The 22,299-nt window shown below is 58.3% G+C and overlaps 7 protein-coding genes across 7 annotated transcripts; 5 read left to right on the top strand and 2 right to left on the bottom strand.

Moving 5' to 3' along the window:
* Window positions 1-61: 61 nt before the first annotated feature.
* Window positions 62-1,286, top strand: K452DRAFT_289960 (uncharacterized protein; the record flags this gene model as incomplete). The annotated part of the gene is made up of 2 exons (XM_033540916.1): window positions 62-318; window positions 371-1,286. Coding segments are annotated over exons 1-2 (961 nt in total), but the record flags the coding sequence as incomplete, so codon positions are not given.
* Window positions 1,287-1,910: 624 nt separating this feature from the next.
* Window positions 1,911-4,272, top strand: K452DRAFT_289959 (uncharacterized protein). The gene is made up of 6 exons (XM_033540915.1): window positions 1,911-2,400; window positions 2,486-2,677; window positions 2,774-3,004; window positions 3,093-3,282; window positions 3,377-3,781; window positions 3,910-4,272. The coding sequence occupies exons 1-6, from the start codon at window positions 2,089-2,091 to the stop codon at window positions 3,951-3,953; spliced, it is 1,374 nt and encodes a 457-aa protein (XP_033395116.1). The 5' UTR covers window positions 1,911-2,088; the 3' UTR covers window positions 3,954-4,272.
* A 2,746-nt stretch (window positions 4,273-7,018) lies between these two features.
* On the bottom strand, window positions 7,019-7,720 carry K452DRAFT_201224 (uncharacterized protein; the record flags this gene model as incomplete). Its single annotated transcript, XM_033536040.1, has 1 exon — window positions 7,019-7,720. A coding segment is annotated over one exon (702 nt), but the record flags the coding sequence as incomplete, so codon positions are not given.
* A 1,200-nt stretch (window positions 7,721-8,920) lies between these two features.
* On the bottom strand, window positions 8,921-9,898 carry K452DRAFT_352640 (uncharacterized protein). The gene is made up of 2 exons (XM_033545788.1): window positions 9,679-9,898; window positions 8,921-9,618 (listed from the first exon to the last, which is right to left on the bottom strand). Exons 1-2 carry the CDS (start codon window positions 9,748-9,750, stop codon window positions 8,929-8,931), a joined length of 762 nt encoding a protein of 253 aa, XP_033395114.1. The 5' UTR covers window positions 9,751-9,898; the 3' UTR covers window positions 8,921-8,928.
* Window positions 9,899-13,317: 3,419 nt separating this feature from the next.
* Window positions 13,318-15,518, top strand: K452DRAFT_360627 (uncharacterized protein; the record flags this gene model as incomplete). Its single annotated transcript, XM_033546356.1, has 3 exons — window positions 13,318-13,381; window positions 13,444-14,196; window positions 14,247-15,518. The coding sequence occupies 3 exons, from the start codon at window positions 13,318-13,320 to the stop codon at window positions 15,413-15,415; spliced, it is 1,986 nt and encodes a 661-aa protein (XP_033395113.1). The 3' UTR covers window positions 15,416-15,518.
* A 217-nt stretch (window positions 15,519-15,735) lies between these two features.
* On the top strand, window positions 15,736-17,735 carry K452DRAFT_360626 (uncharacterized protein). The gene has a single exon (XM_033546355.1). The coding sequence runs from the start codon at window positions 15,982-15,984 to the stop codon at window positions 17,632-17,634; it is 1,653 nt and encodes a 550-aa protein (XP_033395112.1). The 5' UTR covers window positions 15,736-15,981; the 3' UTR covers window positions 17,635-17,735.
* A 50-nt stretch (window positions 17,736-17,785) lies between these two features.
* K452DRAFT_275670 (uncharacterized protein) lies at window positions 17,786-22,287 on the top strand. The gene is made up of 3 exons (XM_033539244.1): window positions 17,786-17,873; window positions 17,931-20,424; window positions 20,493-22,287. The coding sequence occupies exons 2-3, from the start codon at window positions 17,941-17,943 to the stop codon at window positions 21,831-21,833; spliced, it is 3,825 nt and encodes a 1,274-aa protein (XP_033395111.1). The 5' UTR covers window positions 17,786-17,873; window positions 17,931-17,940; the 3' UTR covers window positions 21,834-22,287.
* Window positions 22,288-22,299: the final 12 nt, after the last annotated feature.

Here is a 22,299-nt window from a genome sequence, read left to right as displayed (position 1 = left end):
AAGCACGCGCTAGCGGAACAACTTCGCGCGAGCAGATCGTCGTCCCCGTCACTCACACCTCGATCTATTCCGCCTGCAAACACTCCCCAACCTCCCGTCTTCCTGCCCGTCTGCCCAATATGAACAGTTCGAGACTCGTCCTCCGCCGTCAATTGCTGCGTGATGTCGCTGCCGGCGCGAAGCGTGAGCCGTACCGGTGCTTTTCTTGCGCTGCCCGCTATGCGCAGCAGCAGGCGCCACGCCAGCCCGGCTCCCAGCAGGAGAAGACGACGCACTTTGGCTTCGAGACGGTGGCCGAGTCGTTGAAAGAGTCGAAGGGTACGTGACGCTCCGCAATGGCCTTCCAGTAACACTCATTGACAATGGGCAGTTGCCGGCGTCTTTTCCTCCGTCGCCGCATCCTACGACACCATGAACGACCTGATGTCGCTCGGCATCCACCGTTTGTGGAAAGACCACTTTGTGCGCAACCTCAATCCAGGAAGCAACCCTCTGCACGCGGCACGCGGCCCGTCCGGCGCCGCACAGCAGCAAGGCTGGAACATCCTCGACATTGCAGGCGGCACGGGCGACATTGCCTTCCGGATGCTGGACCACGCGTCGACGATCAACAACGACCCGCACACGCGGGTAACTATCTCAGACATCAACCCGGCCATGCTAGCGGAGGGCAAGAAGCGGGCGCTGGCGACGCCGTACGCGCGCAGCGGGCGGCTCGACTTTGTCGAGGCCAACGCCGAGCACCTTGACATGATCCCGGACAACTCCATCGACCTCTACACGGTCGCGTTCGGCATCCGCAACTTCACCGACAAGGACCGCGCCCTGCGCGAGGCGTACCGCGTCCTGCGCCCCGGTGGCGTGTTTGCTTGCCTCGAGTTCAGCAAGGTCAACAACCCCCTCTTCGATCAGGTCTACAAGCGCTGGAGCTTCAGCGCTATCCCGCTTATTGGCCAGCTGGTTGCCGGTGATCGCGACAGCTACCAGTACCTTGTTGAGAGCATTGAGCGCTTCCCCAGCCAGACGGAGTTCAGGGACATGATCAAGGCGGCGGGCTTCATGGTGCCGGGCCAGGGCTGGGAGGACCTGACGAACGGCATTGCGGCTATTCACAAGGGCGTCAAGCCGGTGAAATAGATGCGTGGTATTGAGGGCGGCTGTGTAAGATTATGCATTGGGTTGGCTGGGGCGAATGGATGATATATATAGATACTGACTGTATGGGCAAAAAACGGGTTGGGAAAGACATCTCATATCAATGCATATTTACTAGCATAGGATTAGAGGTATTTCGGTTTAAAATGCTAAGATCCTGTCTTGCTGAATAGTTGCTACCGCTCAATGCCATGTCCGACAAATGTTGACATCGAGGACTGCAGAACTCTGTGCCATCTCACCTCTCAAGGTGCCTATTTAAACAAGTCAGTCTGCCCTCTTAATCATCCTTTAATCCACTCCTTTTTCACACTGCAATTATTTTATCCTTAGTCAACTTCGTCACGCCAGTATAATTATGTTCAAGCAACTCATCCCGCTCTTGCATGGAACACAGCCAGGCAATACTTAATGGAGCATCAAAGAAAATGCCACAGGCTTTGTCTTCAAACGAAGGTAGCTGGATGGAGCGAATGCATGACGAGGGTACGCGTTGAGGATTCAGACAAAGCACATGCGGTCAAGGCGCGATGAGGTGTCCAAGCCCATCTCGGCCGCAGCCGACGGACGATCAACAGGCACCCGGGAAGCCGGCACCGTGCGTGGCAGGGCTGGCGCATCAACGACGTCATCTCATCAAGGGTGGGAAGCAACACCCGGAAACCGAACCAACGAACACCTTGGCAGCCAGCCCGCTTCGCACGCTCCCAGGCCGGATCGCGTAAAGTGTCCGACGCCCTGAAGCTTGTTCGCATGATGTAAACACGTCTCAAGGGTCACCCGAAACACTCAAGAGCGGGACCCCCTCCGTCCCTTTCGACCTGTTTGTTTGCCTGTCTTGCCGTCGCGTTCACACATCACGCTGTCACCATCCGGAGTACACCCACCTCTCCCATCCCCCCTCTTCGCATTACCCCCACGCACACGCAAAACATGGTGTCAGGACGCCATCGTGCAGCCAACGGACGTGCTGCATCCTCTGACGAAGAAAACGACGATTACAAAATCAATGACGATGTGGAGACGGGCCCACGCGTGCCGCCGAAATGGCGGTTCCGCGACGCGATTGCTGCAACCATGGACATGCAGGATGTGAACCGGCTGAAGGTGCAGCTGAAAGAGGGAATTGACAGGAACGAGCTGGAGGGGTATCGTATGAGCGAGGATGCGATCAAGAAACTCAAGAACAAGAAGGTCCAGGCGTTTTATCGCGAGCAGAACGAGAAGCTTAATGATTGGCTTGAGGTATGGCGTCCGGCTATGTGCTCCCACGCCCCCACCTGAGTGCTACCCGGAACACGTGCTGATATGAGGTTGTGTTTGTTTGTAGGTTGATGCGCTGGTCATGGCTATGGCGGACGATGTCCTCGACTCGATGAACCCGCGTGATATGGACCACGATGGTGTTGCGGAGAGCGGAGGCGCGCTGCAAGCGACGTCGGAATCGATCGAGCCATTGCTGCCGGAAGATGAGCGTGCGGCTAGGCGCAAGGCGCGGCGGAACGCGAAGTGGGCGATCAATGTGAGTCTCATAACACGGTTGTTGGCTGTGGATCTGTGTACAGATACTGGGCAAAGGCTAGACCTTGGTGGGCAGAGCTGACTTTGTGTGTGCCAGATCAACGTGGTCGCGAATATCTTGCTGCTGTTAGCCAAGTGCATTGCGGCGTTCTTCTCGTCGTCACTCTCACTTATTGCGTCCCTGGTGGATTCAGCCCTCGACCTGCTCTGCACTATCATCGTGTGGACAACGAACAAGCTTGTCAAGTGGCGGCTGCATCGTCTCAAAGCCAAGTTTCCCGTCGGCCGCAAGCGGCTCGAGCCAATTGGGATTTTGGTATTCTCTATTGTATGCGCGCTCTCCTCTTCTTTACCTATCATCCGTTCGCTACTCGTTGATAGCCAATGACTGTTGCTGATATAAACGTTGTACATAGATCATGATTGTCTCGTTCATCCAGATCCTGCAAGAGTCGATTGAGAAGCTCGCCGCCAGCGGAGACAAGGTCCCGGTGCAGCTGCCAGCGATCGCGATTGGAGCCATGGCGGCGACAGTGGGCGTGAAGGGGCTGATCTGGTTTGGGTGCATCCCGATCAAGACGACGCAAGTGCAGGCGCTCGCTCAAGGTGAGTCCCATCCCTCCCACATGGACCACAGAAAGCACCCACGCGACCTCTTCCCTCCATCCAGACACGCTACTAACGCCCTCCCTCCCCACAGACTGCAAAACCGACGTAGTCTTCAACACGCTCTCGCTCCTCTTCCCCGTAATCGGGTACAAAGCGAACCTATGGTGGTTCGACCCCGTAGGCGCAGCGATCCTCTCACTATTCATCATCTACGACTGGGCGGACACATGCCTGCAGAACGTGACGCGGCTGACCGGGTCGGCGGCCTCGGAGCGCGTGCACCGCAAGCTGCTGTACCTGGCGTGGCGGTTCAGCCCCGTGGTCGTGGGCTACAAGAGCGTGACGGCGTACCATGCGGGCGACGGCATCTGGGTCGAGATGGACGTGCTGTTGGATGAGAAGACGCCGTTGAGGCGTGCGCATGATGTCGCTGAGACGCTGCAGTATTGTTGTGAGGGCCTGGGGGAGGTGGATAGGGCGTTTGTTACCATGGATTGTGAGTGCTGGGCTTTTCTTCTTACTCGCCTTTTCCCGTTATCTTTCTTTCTTTCGTCCTCTCTTTTTGTTTCCGTTTACCTGTGTTACTGCCCGTAAGTCCGAACTGCGACTAACACCGTGAACCAGATGCCTCCCAAGGCCCAACCGGCCACGCAAGCGAGCTGGGTTAAGCCGGATTAAGCTTATTATGCTATAAAGCTGCTTGAGCGACGGCGCGGAGATGAACGGGCATGATTGGATGAGAGACGAAGGAATGAACGAGCGAACGAACGAAAGGAAGAATGAATGAATGATGGAAAGAAGCAGAGCAGAGACACTCGTCTATCGTCTGGCATCTGTCGCCTCCGTCTGGTTTTAAAGAGAAGAAGAAGAAGTAGAGTAGTGGAAGAAGAGCGGCTGCCTGTATACATATAAACGTAGAGCGCGCTAATAATGTCTGATCTCGTCTCTGGATGTATGTTTGTTGTGTTATTTTGTGTTATTGGCGCATGTATATACTGAGTGTGTACGCGAAATTCTTTGCATGATTCTAGGCCGAGTGAGTGCTAGTTAGCGGTGTGAATCTGCGGGATGGCAGAATGGCGGCGTATAAAAGACCCCTACCTACCTACCTAGTCAGCTATGAGAAAGCTAGACGCAGCTGCAAGGTAGCGTCCTTCGACTCGTTATGGAATGCTGTTCATACAAACGGGAATAGTGGAAAACCTGGATGTGGTGGTCGTCCACACACACACAGCGGAGCAGGTGTCTGGGTTTGCGTTTCTGGTTCCATTGAAGATGGGTCTGGGGTTGCGCGCTGCTGCTTACTGTCGTTGGTGGGCGGTGGTGGTTACTGTTACCTGTTTCTGGGGGCGCTGAGTATGGGTGCTGCGTGCTGCTGTTGGTTACAGACTTGTAATTTACGTTTTTTTTTTCCCCACCATGCTGTGGCCTTTGTGGATTGTTAGGTTTGTGAGGTGTTGGATGCTGCTATTTGCGTTACTACTCCTCCCTATCTTTATCCCTTTCATCGCCGGTGCTGGTGTCGGCAGCGGCGCCATTGTCGGTTCCCTACCTGTGGGATGGGTTGTCGTGTGGTTGGATGCTAGGGGATGCTTTACTGTTTTATACGCGCTTTGTGTTGAGGTGATACGTCGTTGCACTAGAAATGAGTTCATCTTTAGGTATCCTTAGGACTTAGCTTGTGGGAGGGTTGAATATGCTGTTAGGCTGACGTCAATGTGCGCGTTGTTGTCTCTTTGTGGTAGTTAAAGGAGGTAAGGGAGCTGGTGTTAAAGTTATGGCGTGAAAGTGTGGGCTGCAATTGAGGGTAGTGCGTTGATGAAGGCTACGATGAGGGAGGGTGGCGATTGTGAATATAAGGGAAGTTTGTTATCCGCTTTTAAGAGAAGAGTGAATTGTAAACACTGAAAAATAGTAGCTTAGTTTGGCACCTAGGGAAGAAAAGGAAAAGATAGCGTTGACTTAGGTTGGCGGTAGACGGGTTGTTTTAGTAAAATGTTAGTGTTTTCACCAATTACAATATATAAATTCATACTTATCGGTCCTATAGCGTAGACCTCCTAGCCTATATAAAATCTCTTCTGCTGATCTACATATAAAGCTACTATCCTTAATCTCGTATTTCACTCCTGGTATTCCGCCAGTTATGCCATATACCTTAAGAACTACTCAGTGTTCGACTCCCGCTTCAGCTTTAGTAAACTTCTCCATATCGTTGAACAGAAAGATTACTTAAAAGGGTGTTTAGCTTATTCCTCTAGAAACATTTTTAAACTACTCCTATATAAATACCAGCCTAGAGCACCACAAATCGACGAAAACTCAAGGTGCACACACACACTACCAGCGACACAAAAGAGGTATTCCTCTCCGTCACTTTCGGCAATATCTACGTGGACCGGGCCACCATATCCCAGCCCTTCACACCCACAGCACAGCACAGCACAGCACCAGCAACAAACCCCATCTCCTCTCTACCACACCCACAGCCCACAGCAGCGCCGACAACCACCATCACGTACCACCAACACGCCTCACCAGCACCCCACGCTCCTAACCCGCACCATCACCGCTCGTCTCAGAACAGCGCGGCGACCATCGTTGATCTGGAATTTTTCTGGCCCTGTTAACCCGAGCCGCCTTTCTGGAACCCCGTGAAACCGGTCAGATAGGCCAAGCCGTCAAACGCGGTTCCGACATGTGCGATAATCTGGGCTGGAAGCTCGTAGTGATGGATGATATGGATATGAAAGGAAAGGAAAGGAAAGGAAAGGGAGAAGAAGTGTCGTACTAGCTAGCTATTTAACATTTGCCATTTACTATTTGCCAGCTGGACGAATGGGTATTATAGACGAGCATAAGGTGTGTGATAGCTACATACACCGCACCCCTCGCCGCCGCCGACGACGACGACAAAGCCACCTACTCGCTCACTCCGAGACAGCCACAGTAGCGCCGAACGAACGAGCGAGCGAACGAACAAGCGCGCGCAGTCCTCGCGCGTGGTTGTGTTAATAGTGTCGTGGTCGAAAAGCGTGCTAGCTATTCCTATTGCCAGCCTCATTGCTCATTACTAACCCTCTTTCCTTTTCCTTTTCCTTTCCACTTCTTCCCTTTTCCCGTCCTCCACTCCTCTCCATCCTTCCTCTCTTTTCCTCTTTCTACTGCTAGTTGCATCTACACTCCAGTCCTGAGTCCTCGCGCTTCTTCGCCTTCTCCATAACCACAACCACAACCCCAGCCCTAGCCCCAGCAACACCCCGCTATCTGAACTAAACAGCTCACGGGGCGGAAGACAGCTGGGGGCGGTTGCAGCGGGTGGTGGTGGTGGTGGTAGTGGTGGCAGAGGCAGAGCGCGCAGCTCACTGCTTGTTGCTTGTGCTTGTGCTTGTTGCAGCGGGGTGCGGTCGTTGAGTGTATGGGTCGCATGGCGTGGAAGCGCTTGCTTTTGATGCTGCTGGATGAAAAGTGGCGAGACGAGACATGAGGTGAGGCGAGTGTGAGGGCCGTCCCTCTCCTTCCTCTCATCCGTCCTCTCCTTCTTTTTCATCGCTCGTGCCGGGTTTCATGTATGCGCGCATGTTTTGCGGCCAGCCGAGCGGGGATACAGTACGGCGAAGGACGTCAGGTGGTGGCCTGCAAAGGCCGCCAGCCAGCGTGCCGTCTCCCGCGGCCCTCAGACCTCACCCCGCCTAAGCCTCTTCGTCGGCACACCCGTGACGGCCGCCCTCTCCCTGCCCCTCGCACCAATAGCGCCCCCGGGATGATTCCCGCGAAACACCTCTCCCACCGCCTCACCAAGCACGCGCTCGGCCGCCGCAATCGCCAGCATATCGCCCAGCGCCATCGCGACCGCCGTGCTCGTCGTCGGCGCCGCAACGCCGAAACTCGTTTCCTCGGCCTCATGCACAGGCGCCGGGAGCAAGATGCCCAACTCGGGGCTCCTGCCCTCAAGCAGCGGGCAGCACTCGGGCTTGACATGGCCGGAGAGGGCAATCACAGGCACCGCAGGCGGGAGATGCGGCAGCAGGGCCAGCAGCTCCGCCGTGCGCCCCGAAAAGCTTATGATGACGACGACGTCGCGCGGCTGCACGTCGCCGAGGTCGCCGTGCACTGCTTCCGCCGCGTGCAGGAACGACGCTGCCAGCCCCAGGCTCTTGAGCGTCGCGACGGTTTTGCGCCCCACGAGCCCGCTCTTGCCCACCCCGCTGACAACCACCTTGCCGCCTGCTGCGAGCGCGGTTTCGACGGCGTCAATGGCGCCCAGGAGCCCTGTTTTCGCGACGGGCGACGTCTCGTAGAGTCGCGTTATGTAGGACAGCGCTGTTGCTTCTGTCGCGAGGACGTGCAGGGCCGTCGAGAGCGCGGGGGAGTGGTCCGCGTCAGCGGCGGAGAGTGGGGGCGTGAGGGCCGTGGAGCGCTTGCGCTTGAGGGATGCGGTTGCGGCGGCGGCGGCGGGGAGCTCGATGGTCGGGGCGGACGCGGACATGGTCATTGTCGAGGTCGTGGTCGTGGTGACGCTGCTGGCGCCGGGGCTGTTGGGGCGCGGGCTCGAGGCGGCGGAGGAGTCGGAGGCGTCGAGCTCGGCTTTGATGGCGTCGTCGAGCGGCGGGGTGGTGGTAGTTGCGGGCGCGGGCGTGCCGAACCTCGCGTCCATGGTGGATGTGTGTAAGTAGGAGGTGGTGGTTTTCCGTTGAGTAACTAAGTAGATAGGTACTGCGAGTATATAGGTAGACTAGCTTCCGCGACGTGTGTGTGGGGAAGGCCTTTGAAGGAAAAACGAAGTGAGATGGCGGCAATTGTCCACGTAGGCAGTCAGTCAATGCCGGGAGAAAGACAAAGTAGTAGTAGGCGGAGAAGAAGAAGAAGAAGAGGAAGAGGCCGAATCGACGGCATATTTACAGCGGCCGATTGCACACGTCTCGACGCGCCGCATCCATCGGAATTGCGCCAGCGCCGCCTTGCCAGATCAGGAATGGCGCGCGCGCATCGAAGACGTCAATCAGTCAGCCCGCGAGGGTCCTGCCACTCAGCGAGGCAGGACCGTCTTTCCAATCCAGCTCTTTCTGCGCAGCTGACTCTCGCCATGATGCTGCTGCTGACGAATCCACTTCCATGCGTCGCCGTTGTCGGCCGGCCCGGAACCCCGCTTCACCAGTGTTGAGTGCATGCATTGCGTGCGACGGCGTGGTGCCGAGGCTGTGCAGACTGTACTCGAGTAAAGTACTACTACTATGCGTGCCACTGAGATAAGCGCACTCAAGCTCTTGCTAGCGCTGCACGTGTGGCTGTGAGCTGAGCTGAGTGCTGTGAGCCTGTGGTGCTTCTCAGGGTCTTGGGCGGGCTAAAACGATCGACTCCGATCCGAACATCGGTGGCTTTGCGCTAGCCTCGTGGGAAGCTACATTGCAGAGTACGAGTACATCTTCACTCTTCACGCTGCAGACGAGACTAGAGTAGGTAGGTTGTGTCGTGTCGGAGTGGCGGATGGTTCTGGACGTCAGTACGGCGCCGGTTTCTCCATTCGTCGTGTAACTATTTGATAGCTACTCTACCCACGCCATGTACGACAGCATCTAACAACTCTCTAAATCTATAGGCACCTCTAGACCCTTCCTCCACCTAGAGTAGAGTACTCGTCCATCACGCCCTCACGCTCACCTCCTCCGCACCCAGCACCTTGTTGGCCTTCTCCTCCTCCACCGCCGGCCCAGTCGCCTGTTCCCCCCCACTACTCGGCCCCCCTATCTCACTCCTCCTCGCCCTACTCTCCTCCGTCTCGACCAGCCCCACCTCGCCACCCTCCTCCTCCCGCAGCCCAAAACTCCTGACCTCGGTATTGCGCCACCCAGTGCCAGCAAGCCCATCAAACCCCTCCCAATCCCGCGTCAAATAGTGCAAAAAGCTGCCATGCGTCACAACCGCGACATGGCCCTCTCCCTGCATCTCCTTGACCAGCTCGGCGAGCCAGCGCCTCGCCTCCGCCGCTCTCGCGCCAATCGCCCCCGCCTCATCCGCCCACTTCCCGGTCTTGCTGTCCCACCCCTCGCCCACTAAGCCCAGATCGACCGGCTGCCCCGCGAACTCGCGCTCTAGTTCCGCGCGCGGCGAGCCCGTGTCGCACGGCATGGCGGACGTCTCCTGCAGTTCGGGGAGCGCGACGACGCGCAGGTTTTTGGCCGCGATGGTGGGCGCGAACGTCAGTAGCGCCGTGTAGATTGTGCGTTTGATGGGGGAGGCGACGACGGCGGCGAGGGTGCTCAGCGGCACCGGGAAGGCGCGCTGCAAAGCGAGACATTGCTCGCGGCCGAGGGGGGTGAGGAGCGGGTCGTGCTGCTGGGGTTAGTGCGTGTGCTTGTTGTTGTAGCGGTGCTGGGAGAGGGGGAGGGGTACCATGGAGTAGTTGTCTGGGGTGAGGTTGTGGAAGCCTTGGGCGTGGCGGACGAGGTGGATTGTTGGCGCCATTGTTGCGGTTGCGGTTGTGATGGTCGTGGTGGTAATTGTTTAAAGAATCTAGAGGAGGAAGAACGAAAAGACGAAGCAGAAGCAGACAAGCCAAATAATGTGGGCGTAACCAACAGTAGGTAAAACCCAAATCCTCTAACCAAAAAGCGCAGCTCTTTCTAACCACAGAAACGTGCAAGCGTAAGCCGGTCCTCTGCAGATTTAGGCAGATAGTAAATAAAACTCGAGCAATGGAAGCAAGCGACCCGCGCCCTGGCGCGCGACCCTCCGCCTCTTAAATATCCCGCTCCCCCAACCAGCCCGCAGCCAAGCGAGCGAAAAAAGGTGACGATGGCGAGACCCGGTAGGCCAATCGCAGGCAGCCAAAGGCGCGGCGGCGAAGGTGGCGGTGACGGATTTTCGACCCGCAGGGCTAAGTACTGTAGTACTTAACGTACTAGGACCTTTGCTCGCACATTATCCTTCTCGGCCTCAATTGCCGACCGACCGTCGTGGCCTGGCTTTTATACCTCTACGTGGAACCAAAGGCGGAGGACACTTCTCTCACTGTGCCAGGGACCACTACCTATGTATGACTCAGGCACGGTGCCGCGCCTGAGGCTGCGAGCGGGAATACCTACCGGTCCTCTTCCGTCCCGCCCGCCGCCTGGCTAATTGTACCTATTTACCCCGCCATTCGATCCAGCACATAGAGGGCAGATAGGTAGACAGGCCACCCGCCTTACCCACCACCTACCTACTCGTCATTGTCGTCGGCGGCGCCGTCGAACACGCCGCCTGACTCATCCGTCCACCAAGCTTACCTCCTACCTTACGCACGCCGCCATGCGTCGCTGACGGACGCCGAACTGCCTGGAAGCCTGACAGTTGTTGTCGAATCTGGCCCCGGCTGCCGGTCGTGGTTCATGAGCGGGGTTGACTGTCCGGCGAGCGCGCTAAGCAGAGCCTCTCCATACCTTAGTAGCCCTGGAATGGAAGTAGTCGAAGCGCATATAAAATAGCTTCCATGTCTAAAGCTCTTGCTTAGCTAGCATCCATCGCTGAGCGTCTACTGTCAATCACGATCTGCGTGTTTACTGCCAAATCCGTCTACTACAATAAGGGGACAGGCACCCGATGAAACCCCAAAGCCTCTAACAAGTGCACTCGCTAAACGGGTAGGCTCGCTCATGAAGCGCGCTCTAATCCGTTCGGGTCAGCAGATCTGACATTTAGAAATGGGCAGAGGTATCGCGATCCATCTACTGAGTATGGTCAAGAGATCTGACGGCGTTTGGGCTGGTCAGCAACTTCAAACCGCTTAAAAGGGATTTGCCGGTATATCCGATCGGATTTTGCGTGTTCGTTTGCATGCTTTATCGCTATAAAGGGAGTGACGTCGTGAACAGTCCGCGCTAAAAGGGGGTCGGGAAGGCAGTAGGCGCGCGCCAATCAAATGGAATGGAAAGCAATATGGGAAATTCCATAGACACCCCGCGGATACGGAATCGCGGGCACCGCGGAAGCCGACAGCGCGCGCGCATCGCGCAAACGAGATGGGAAAGTGCTTAAGCGAGCTTGATGGTGCGATGGTGATGGCCGGCGCTGCGGATTTGAGAAGCTGACAACAGCTGCAGACCCTGTTGGTGGTGGTGGGAAGAACACCTCGCGGGACCGCCGGATGATGGAGCTGCGGCTTACGGCATTTCGGCCGACGCCAAAGCAACGATGGTGATGGTTGAAGCACGAGAACCTTGTCTTAGTCGGACGACGTGGGAGGCCCTGGCAAGCTCGATAAGGCCGATAAGCACGCGTTGGACATGCGTGATACGATGTGGGAGGCCTGGCACGGCACGTCCGTCGCGTATCGTCGCTGAGCCGCGGCCCGCGAGCGAGCGGGTGAACAGCGGATGAGTGGGGAAGAGCGCGCTGGAAGCGCCGCATCTCGCTGGCTGGACACAGCCCCAGGGCGTTTGAGTTTGTGTGTGTGTGTGTGTGTGCTGGCACCTCCTGCATGGCCTCGTGCCAGCCCTGCAATGGCTCCATATTCACGGCACAGACGGGGCCAAAGTCACTTACCGTTTCCACTTGACGTGGGGATGAAGCTTAATAAAGACTGATAGGTAGGCGGTGTTTGTGAAAAACATCTAGCCATCGACATGGCGGGGCGCAGGCAGCAGCCAACAATGGGTCCAACGGGTGGACACTTACTTGGCGACGATGGATTCCCTTGGCATGCTCAAACAGTCTGAGTACGGCGACGTGAAGCTGGGCGGTCTGCATTGGACCGAGTGCTGCTGCGCTCGTCCCTCCCCGCACATCACGGCGATGCTGCCTTGGTGCCGCTTTCGAAACCGGTCACCAGTCGCCGGTGAGTTTGGTGTTCGTTCATGCGCTACTCCTCCGACGCATGTAGCAGGGAGTCCGACGGACGTTTTGGGTTGATAAGCGCCCGAAAATGTGGATGCCGGCGGCAGATGTATGCAGCAGGCGCCGTTGTTTATGAGGCCAGGGCGAGAAGACGACGATTTAGAAAGCTATGCGCGCGGAGATTTGACCGTGCGCTTGTTGTTCCGAAGACGACATTGGATGCCTATACGGAAATGAGGTTTTGCGGAGGCGGTGCAGACTAAGTATTGTGGTAGACAGCACGCCAAGAAACGGCCACCAGTGCCGAGCTGGTCGCAAAAGCTGGGACTGGTGAATTGGAGGGGGCAGAGGAGGTTGATGTTTGACGTGCTCCTGTGATGGGTTGAGGCAGTCCCTGGTAACCGAGCGACGGATGGCGCCCTTAGCACGAGCACTTGAAACGGATGAGGCAATTAGCCCATGACATGCCTGACACCGTGGAGAGACGCAAAAGGCAGGGTCCCGACAAACGTCTGGGCGGACGTGGCAGAGGTGTTGTCAGCGGATAACGGCAATGTCTAGGGAGGAGTAGGCGTTGCGAATACGAGGGGTGAGAGTACGGTTATCGCCCAAAAGGGAGCTCGGGTGCTAAAAGCTACCTAAGCCGCTCATGTCCGAGAAAAGCCATCGAGCGGCGCCACGAGAAAAGGCGCTGTCCCTGCGTCCCTGCTGCTTACACAAGTAGGTACTGATTACGACTGACGTCGGCTTTCCGGATGGATGATGAGAAGAAGGCTGGAGTGATCTGCGTCATGGTGCAGGCAGTCGGCAGTGCGATGGCGGGAAGCAGGGATCTTCAGCTTGGACAGGCAGCTGGTAGAAGTGGAGAGGGCGTCGCTCACAGCCTCGCAACACTGCTGCGGGTCGAAGGATTTGAGACAAACGCAGCCAGTCACTGTGCTGGCCACCGACAGTTTTTGCGGTGCGCTTGGCCCGCCTAGCTGGCTCAATTAATCTCGCGGCGGGCGGGCACCAAGAGCCCGCAGCGCTAAGAATATCCCGTCGATCTCCCTTGGACCATGTCATCGCCCCCATTTCGTGCCGCAGGGGGGGGCGTATCCGGACGTGCCGTGATGCGCCTCTTCCTGTCGCGCTAGCAATGTACATATTTCAGCCTTGCCGCCTGCTCGTGTGCTCCCTTTGCTACCCCAACCCCCTCCGGCACCGCGCCCACCCACCATGAGGTTCGCTACGTCCCTGGCCAGCCTGGCTACCGCGTCCTCGCTATTCTCCAGCGTGTCGGGTGAGCTTGCCAGCATGCTTCCGTTGTCGCGGCTACCATTTGAGCTAACCAGGTCTCCGTAGCCGGTATTGTTATCCCGCGCGACCTGACCAAGGAAGAAGCTGCCGCAATCGCAGTCGCTGCCCCCCTCGACGTTCTCAAGCGCGCCACTGCCCAGGCCCCCGACTTCTACGTGCCCAAGGATGTCGGCTGCCCCTCGGACAAGCCTACCATCAGACGCGCAAACGGCCTGTCGGACCACGAAAAGTCATGGCTGGAGACGCGCCGCAACAACACCGTCGATCCCATGCGCAAGCTCCTGACGCGCATGAACATTGAAGGCTTCGATGTCGACTCTTTCTTCAAGGCCCACAGCAACAATGCTTCGGCCCTGCCCAACATCGGTATTGCCATTTCCGGTGGAGGCTACCGCGCCCTGATGAACGGCGCCGGCGCCATCGCCGCCTTCGACGAGCGTACCACCAATTCCACAGGCGCTGGTCACCTGGGTGGTCTCTTGCAGTCCGCGACCTATCTCGCTGGTCTTTCCGGAGGTGGATGGCTGGTTGGCTCTCTGTTCACCAACAACTTTACCTCTGTGCAAAACATCCTCGGCACCGACCCCGACGTGTCTGGATCGCTTTGGCAGTTTGGAAACTCGATCTTCAAGGGCCCTGAAGAGGGCGGCTTCCAGATTCTGAACACGGCCCAGTACTACGACCACATCTACGACCGTGTCCAGGACAAGAACAACGCCGGCTTCGAGACCACCATTACGGATTACTGGGGCCGTGCTCTTTCCTATCAATTGGTGAACGCTTCCGAGGGAGGCCCAGGTATGTCGTTGCGATTCGTTTGGTCGAATTCTTCCACTGACTATTTGCAGCCTACACCTTCTCTTCTATCCAGGATGACCCAGATTTCAAAAGCGGCAACACTCCCATGCCTCTCCTCGTAGCGGACGGACGTGCTCCGGGTGAAACCGTCATTTCTAGTAACGCCACCAACTACGAGTTCAATCCCTGGGAGATGGGTTCTTTTGACCCCACTGTTTTCGGTTTTGCGCCGATGCGCTACGTTGGCTCTGACTTCGATGGCGGCGTCATTTCGTCGAACGGTTCCTGCGTCCGCGGATTTGACAACGTTGGCTACGTGATGGGGACGTCGTCCACGCTTTTCAACCAGTTCCTTCTGCGGCTCCACGACTATTCGATACCCGACGTTCTGTCGAGCGTTCTTACCAACGTTCTTGAAGACATTGGCGAAGACAATGACGATATTGCTTCTTGGAGGCCGAATCCTTTCTATCACTACAACAACGACACCAACCCGAACGCCATGACCGAGCGTCTTACCCTTGTGGATGGCGGAGAGGATTACCAAAACATTCCGTTTTCGCCTCTGATCCAGCCCGCTCGTGACGTCGATGTTATCTTTGCTATAGATTCTTCGGCCGATACGTCAGAGCCGGGCGCCAACTGGCCGAATGGAACCGCTCTTGTTGCCACTTACGAGCGTTCGCTCAACGCCAGCCAGGCCAACGGCACGATTTTCCCTTCAATCCCGGACCAGAACACGTTTGTGAACTTGGGGCTCAACAACCGGCCCACTTTCTTCGGCTGCGACATTTCCAACTATTCCAGTTCTACCCCGCTGGTCGTCTATCTTCCTAACACACCCTACGTTTATCATTCTAATGTCTCGACTTTCACCGACTCGTACAACAACAGCGAGCGCAATGCCATCATCGAGAACGGCTACGACATCGCCACCCGCGGCAACGGCACCGTCGACCAGCAGTGGCCCGTCTGTGTCGGCTGCGCCATCCTGTCGCGCAGCTTGAACAAGACGAACACGGCAGTTCCGGAAGTGTGCAATTCGTGCTTCGAGCGCTACTGCTGGAACGGCACTCGTGACTCGAGCGAACCGAAGGCGTACGACCCGGAGGTATTGCTGACGGAGATACGGATCAAGAATGCGGCAGGCGAGCGGTTGGCGCCCAGCCTCGTGGTCTTGGGAATGGCGATGGGTGCTTATTTCGCGATGATGGTGTAAGAGGGGGGAAAGTGCTGAGGTAAGGGAAAATTAGCGGGTATTTCATTGGCGTTGGTGGAGTCGGGGCTCGGGGGTGTTGGGTAGTCAGCCATCGTCGTGTTGGCTTGTCATGCCGTGATGACCTGTACACTAGCAGTAGTTTTAGGCCTCTACGAATTAGTATTGCGCAGAAATGCAAACGACTGACTCGGACTTCATCTTGGGGGGAGTGAGTGGAATATTCTAAAGAAAGGCGATCTGCACGACTTTGCGTAGCTCAACGGCGGCGTCAGGCACCGCGCCGCAAATGACTCGGAGGCCGGGAATTTTTCTATCCAGCTGAGCCCCGCGCCTTGGGCACCTGCCCGCTCTCGACGTCTGTCTCTCTTGTGTGTGCTGTTCTCGGGGCGCGACTTGCTGCTCCCACCCATTTACTCTGCCCTCTGCGTACCTGCCCAATACCCTTTGCACAGTCCCGCGAGCGAAATCACCACAACCTCAGTCCACCGCCACCACCCCACCCCACCACGAGCGACACCAGGACTACCACTCCCACCGCTACCACTACCACCGCCGCCGCCGCCAAAATGGCCGCCCCCGCTGTCGCCCCTGTCCTCTCGACCCCGGACACGCACATCTTCGAGGACCCGACCGAGCCCGTCGCGCCCGCGCCCCGCGTGGCACCCGCACAGCTTGCCGAGACTTATGAGATTGAGCGCACGGTGCGTGAGATCCGCGCTGGGCGCTGGCGTCGCGTTGCGCTGCAATTTCCGGACCATATGCTAGTGGATGCGCCGCGGGTGTACGAGGCGCTGAGGCGGGGACTGAGCGCGGCGAGGAGGGGAGGCGCCGACGGTGTGGAGCATGTGGCGAGGGGGCTAGAAGAAGTGGGCTTGGATGCTACAAAGGAGAAGGACGAGGAAGACGCGGAGCCGGAGGAGCAGCTGTATATCTTGGGCGATACGTCGTACGGTGCGTGCTGCGTCGATGAGATCGCGGCGGAGCATGTGGATGCGGACGTGGTGGTGCATTATGGGCGGTCGTGTCTGTCGCCCACGGCAAGACTGCCCGTCATTTACGTCTTCACGACGAGGCCGCTGGAGCTGGAGCCCGTGGTCGAGGTGTTCAAGCAGACGTATCCGGACAAGGACCAGAAGATCGTACTCATGGCCGACATACCGTACTCGGGTCACTTACCTGCGCTCCACGGCCGGCTACAACAGGAGCGGTATACTGGTCTCTATCTTACGTCCATCCTGCACAACCCATCTTCGCCGCTGCCGAACCGGACAGTACCAGACGAGGTCCAGGAAAACACGGCGGCGCTCCGTGACTATGAACTCTTCCACGTCTCAGACCCACCCACCTCACTGCTCCTTACCCTCTCCTCCCGTGTTGGAAACATCAACATCTACCCCACGGATACGGCAAAGCCGACGCAGACGCTGCTTGCCTCTTCCGCGCGGACGCTAAGCCGTCGCTATGCCCTCCTCACGAGACTCACGACGGTTCCCGTCTTTGGTATCCTGATCAACACGCTCTCCGTTGCGAACTACATGCACGTACTATCACACGTCAAGGAGCAGATCGAGGCCGCTGGCAAGAAGAGCTACACGTTTGTCGTGGGCAAGGTGAACGCGGCCAAGGTAGCCAACTTTTCAGAGGTGGAGGGATGGGTGGTGATCGGGTGCTGGGAGAGCAGTTTGATCGAGAGCAAGGACTTTTGGAAGCCGATTATCACGCCGTTTGAGCTGTCGCTGGCGCTGAAGAGCGACGAGGAGCGGGTGTGGACCGGGGAGTGGACGGGAGACTTCGAGGCCGTGCTTAAGGAGAGGGTGCAAAAGCCGGCAGACGAGGGTGGAGTGGAGCAGCAGCAGCAGGGCGAGGAGGAGGCAAACGAGTCGGAAGAGGAGTCGGCACCGCCAGAATTTGACCTCCGCACCGGGCGCTACGTCTCCCACGCGCGGCCCCTTCGGGCGGCTCCCAGGGCGGCGCAGGTGGAGGGTAGGGCAGCAGCCAAGTCGCTCGTCAAGCGGGCGAATGGCGACATAGCGCAGATCGGCGGCGTGGTGTCGCCGGGGGCAGAGTTTCTGCGCAGCCAGCGGACGTGGCAGGGCCTCGGTAGCGACTTTGATGAGGAGGGAGGCGAGGGGCGGGAAAGGGGTGCAGTGATGGAGGAGGGCAGGAGCGGGATGGCGAAGGGGTATGTAGTCGGAGCGGGTGGGGCGGAGGGTCGGTGAGAATGAGAATAAAAAATAGATAGGGATGGTAAGGTAGAATAGATGAAGCGGCAGAAAACGCGTGATTAACCATGAGTTGTGTGAAGCGGCGAGCGGGAGAGCTAGGTAGGCCTCCGCGACGATCATCATGAGTCCCGACCCTCAACCCAATCCTTCTGCGCCAGCACACGAGCATACCGCATAATCGCCGCGACGCACCACACAACACCCGTTCGCTCGACTGCATGCCTGACTAATTCGTCCGTTCTTTCTCCACCCGAAGCCCCAGCCGCCGCCATGCTAATCCGCGACTGCAGCACCTCCACCATGGCGACTCTCGAAGTCCAGCCCGCCAACCCATCATCGCTTTTCAGCCCTCCCGACAGCCCTGCCACCCTTCTGGGCAGCGCCGTCATGGCCCTCGCCGCCGCAAACGACTCGCCCGCACTGCCTCACCCGCCTGCGCTGAGCCTCTTCGAGCGGATCGTCACATCTCACCCCACGATATTGGAAAGCCTCCTCGCTCAACTGCCCACCGCCTCGCTGCTCGACCTCTACCACTCGTCGCGACACCTACGAGACTTTTTGGCAAACTACCCGCTGGCATGGAAGACGCTGAGTTTCCGGGCGCCACAGCCCGCCGTCGCCGTCAACAATCCCGATGCCGACGCCGTCGACGGCCAGCGCGCTCCCAAACAGTACGCCCTTGACGCCCTGCTGATCCAGGTCGTCGTTCCCTTTGGCACTCGCTTGACTAATCTCGACCTCTGCAACACGACCGTGTCGGGAGTGCGGCTGGTGAGCCGCGTCCTGGAGCCCCGCGTGTCGACGATCCAGCACCTGAGCGTCCGCGGCTGCAAAAACGTCTCGATAAAATACCACCTCGTGCCTTTTCTCGAACCCTACGTCCAGCCCAGCAGCCCATGGGCCCGGAGGAGCGATCTCGCGCTCAAAAGCCTATACACATACCGCTGCCGCCACCATCGGAGGCGACCGTATCTGCCGTCGAGCCTTATGCGCAGGGATTCTGATTCGGAGCCGACACACCAACTGATCGAGATCTGCCACCAGCTGGATATTTGGACGGACACAACGTGGTGCACGACGCCGGGAGGCCGGTGCTTCAGGAGGAAGGACTACTATTCTGGCCGCGCCGCGCCGGGCACAAACGAGGTCTGGGTGCCGTTTGACAGGCTATGGCGCTCCGGGAACCGCATCGGACCAATCGATTCAAACAATCCGCCTTCCGAGTCGGACGGGAGGCTATGGGAAGATTCGGAGACTGGACACGATGGAGAACCGCTCGGCACCAGCACCGGTTGGCCTTCCAAGGGCGAGGGCAAGGATATCCCGGCACACCTTCGCAGGAGCCATAAGGCCTTTGTGGACGATGTCAAGTGCGACCAATGCGGAGACGCGATTTTGGAGCGCTGCGAACAGTGCAGCATCCGGATGCATTGCATGGGGTGCCGCAAGACGCTCTGTGCCAGTTGCGCGTTCAACAGGCCGATACCGCGGAAAAGACAGAAGACGCGAGGATTTACGACACTGGCTTTTGGGAGCAACGGTGTCTTCGGCACGACTGGCCAAACTTCGATTGCGCCGAGTTGGGAAGCAAATCCCAAAGAAGAGCAGAAGAAGGAGCGATTTTGGTGGGCGCCGGGCGCCACGAGATCACCAAACCTCATGTCTGAAATCGCCTCGGATGACGAAGACTCTGATTCTGACGAACCCAACGGAACCCTTGCCGCCCCTCTGCCCATTCATGCCAACGCTGTAAACGCCCTCGCTCTCAACAACGGAATTCACGGTTTCACCAATCTACCACCAAGGCTCAACATGCATTGGTGTTGTGTGGAGCCGGTTTTCTCTGGAGGTGGTGGCATTGTGGTTCTGGGACCCAGCGTAGGCGGCAAGGGCGCGGATAGGATACGCGCAACTCCTCTGCCCAAAGGCTGCAACTTTGAAGATCCAGATTTCACGTCCGTTTTCCGCTCGCCAGATGTCGTGCGGGATTTGAAGAACGCGAGCTTATATGACCACATTTTGGGAGAAGACGTGGACGTTCTCCCCTACCTCCACCAGGAAAGCCTCGACCTGCAGGCCAACACGTGCCCGCGGAGCTTATGCCAAGAATGCTATAGGACGTTCCGGTGGAAAGTGTCCTGTCGAGCTTGCAAGAAGCCATTGTGCAAAGAGCACGACTTCCGCGCTCTCAAGGTGCGCAAGTGCGGCTTCCGGGATCTCCACGTGGAAAGGGACTACGTGCGCAGCCAGCCCGCTGCGCCAGCCCCATCGCAAGTGGATGCTCTACACATCCCTGCCTTTGTGCCTCCCGAGCTGCGCAATCTTGAGCCGCCGGCCATGGCGCAACAAGGCAGCACGGATAGCCACGCCTCATCCGAGCAAGCCACGCTCCAAGTGGGCGACGAAAACCCCATGATGGCCTCGACATCATCCCTTATCAACCCGCACCTCCCCGCCCATCCCTCTCCGCTCGCCCACTCCTCCCACCCCTCCCTTCACCCCCGCCCCCGCGCCCTCAGTTTCTCCGACTCCCGCCCTTCGCGTTCCTCATCGCCCTGGCCTAAGCCGGGAGCTTCGTCCGCTACATCTGCCATCCAGGCCGCGGCCGCCGCCGCCCAGCGCGTCCGCACGCCCCTGCCCTTACCATGCAACCCACGGCACCCTGTACAGTGGGAGGGCTGTGGAGCCTATTTCTGTCAGCAGCTGCGACCCGTCGGTGACTGCCGGACGCGGTGCTTTGCGGCGCTACGGGAGTGCTTGGAGTGCAAGGTGCTAGTGTGTGAGGTAAGTCTGAGCCCTGACACTTTTTCCCCCTAGGATCTGCATTACTGACACCAACGGCGTATCAACAGAGCTGCCTGAACGCGAATCCACCCTGCCCCTGCAACTACTGCAGCACAAACTACTACTGCCCCGTCTGCACGCACAAGCCCCGCATCAAGGCGTTGTGTCGGCGCGACGCGGAGCGCGCGGCCGCGCGGGCCAAGGAGCTCGCGGAGCAGGAACGTGTGAGGCGTGAAGCGGAGGCGCTGCTGCGCGCGGATGAGATGGCGTTGCGGCTGGGCGAGTTTGTGCGTGGGTGGGAGGAGAAGGGCGGTGATGAAGGTGACGGAGTGGGAGATGCGAGGTGGGGGGATGCTGCTGGGGCGGCCGGCCCAGCGGCCGCTGATGCTGGTGCTGGTGCGCCGCCCCCCGCGGATGACGACGAGAAGGCGGACAATGTCGAGCATGTCGAGTTCGCGGAGCCGGCGCCTGAGCTGGAGCCTCGGCCGGAATCGCCAGAGGAAGAAGACGCGGCGGCGGCAGCAGCGGCAGCGGCGGTGCAAACGTCTGCTGCTGCTGCTGCTGCTGCTGCTGCTGCTGCTATGGAGGAGGAAGAGGAGGAGGAAGACGAGGTGCCAGCGGCAGAAGCGGCGTCAGCAGCAGCACCGCCAGCAACAGCAGCACCACCAGCAGTAGGGCCTCTCTCCTCCGAGCCCCCCACCACTACCACGACTTCGTCGACTAATGCCCCCACGGCCACCGCTCCCGCCACCAATCCCTCAACGACAACACCATCAACAACAACAGCAGCAACGACAACAGCAACAGCAACGTCGACACCCACCCCCGACGCCGCAGCCGCTTACGACGACTTCAAAGCCACGCTCTTGGCGCGCGTGCGCGCGCGCAGAGAGGCCCTGCGCGTTTCTTCGTCTTCTTTTCCGTCGTCTGCTGCCGCTGCTTCTAGCGCTGCTGGTGCTGCTCCCGGCGCTGGTGGCCATAGCAGCGGCAGTGACAGCGGGGCTGCTGCTCCGGCGTCTGCTTCTGCGTCTACGGCTGCATCTGCATCTGCGTGTGCGCCGGCCCCGGCGGGAAAGAGCTCCTGCACGGCTGCGGCTGCCGAGGCCCCTGCCGAGCTTCTTCCCGTGGATGCCGATGCTGATGCCGACGCCAGGGCCGCGGAATGCGTCCAGGAGGATGAGATTGAGAGGGCTGTGGAGGCGGAGCTGAGGCGTGAGATGGGTCTTGTGGATGCCCATGTGGAGGAGGAGCGCGTTAGGGACGCGGACCAGACGCACGGAGCAGGGAGTCCGCCTTCGGCGGCGGCTTCTGAGGAGGGCGAGGGCGATGGTGAGGGTGAGAGGGATGGTGACGGCGATGGCGAGAACGAGAACGAGAACGAGAGCCAGAGGGGCGTTGGCGCCGCTTGAGTGAGTGGTGTGGAGTTGAGTTAAGTGTGCTGCTTAAGCTGGGTTGGGTTGGGTTGCAGCGTTGCAGTACTGCATTGCAATGCAGGACGAAGCAGAGCGAAGGAAAGCGGGGAGAGCAGAACGGCATATCGTTACACATATATCGGACGGAGTGCGTGGGTTGATGGGTGAATGGACGGCGTGGGCAGAAACTAGGTGTTATGGCGTTGGCATTGGCGTTGGTGGGCCCGTGGCAGGGGAATCGATACTACCTATCTATCTACACCCCTTGGCTGGGTTCTTACAACCGTGTTTGTGTTGTTTGTTTGTTTTGGTTGCTTTTTTTGGCTTTGCTTTTGCATAATTTTTGGTTTTTGTATTGCTGCTGCTTATACTACTACTACTACTACTACTACTACTACTACTACTACTACTACTACTACTACTACTACTACTACTACTACTACTACTACTACTACTACTACTA

Source organism: Aplosporella prunicola (genome assembly GCF_010093885.1).
Source record: "Aplosporella prunicola CBS 121167 unplaced genomic scaffold K452scaffold_20, whole genome shotgun sequence".
Taxonomy (NCBI): Eukaryota; Fungi; Ascomycota; class Dothideomycetes; order Botryosphaeriales; family Aplosporellaceae; genus Aplosporella; species Aplosporella prunicola.
The sequence above is the reverse complement of the archived record's forward strand: the minus strand, read 5'-3'. Positions and strand labels throughout refer to the sequence as shown.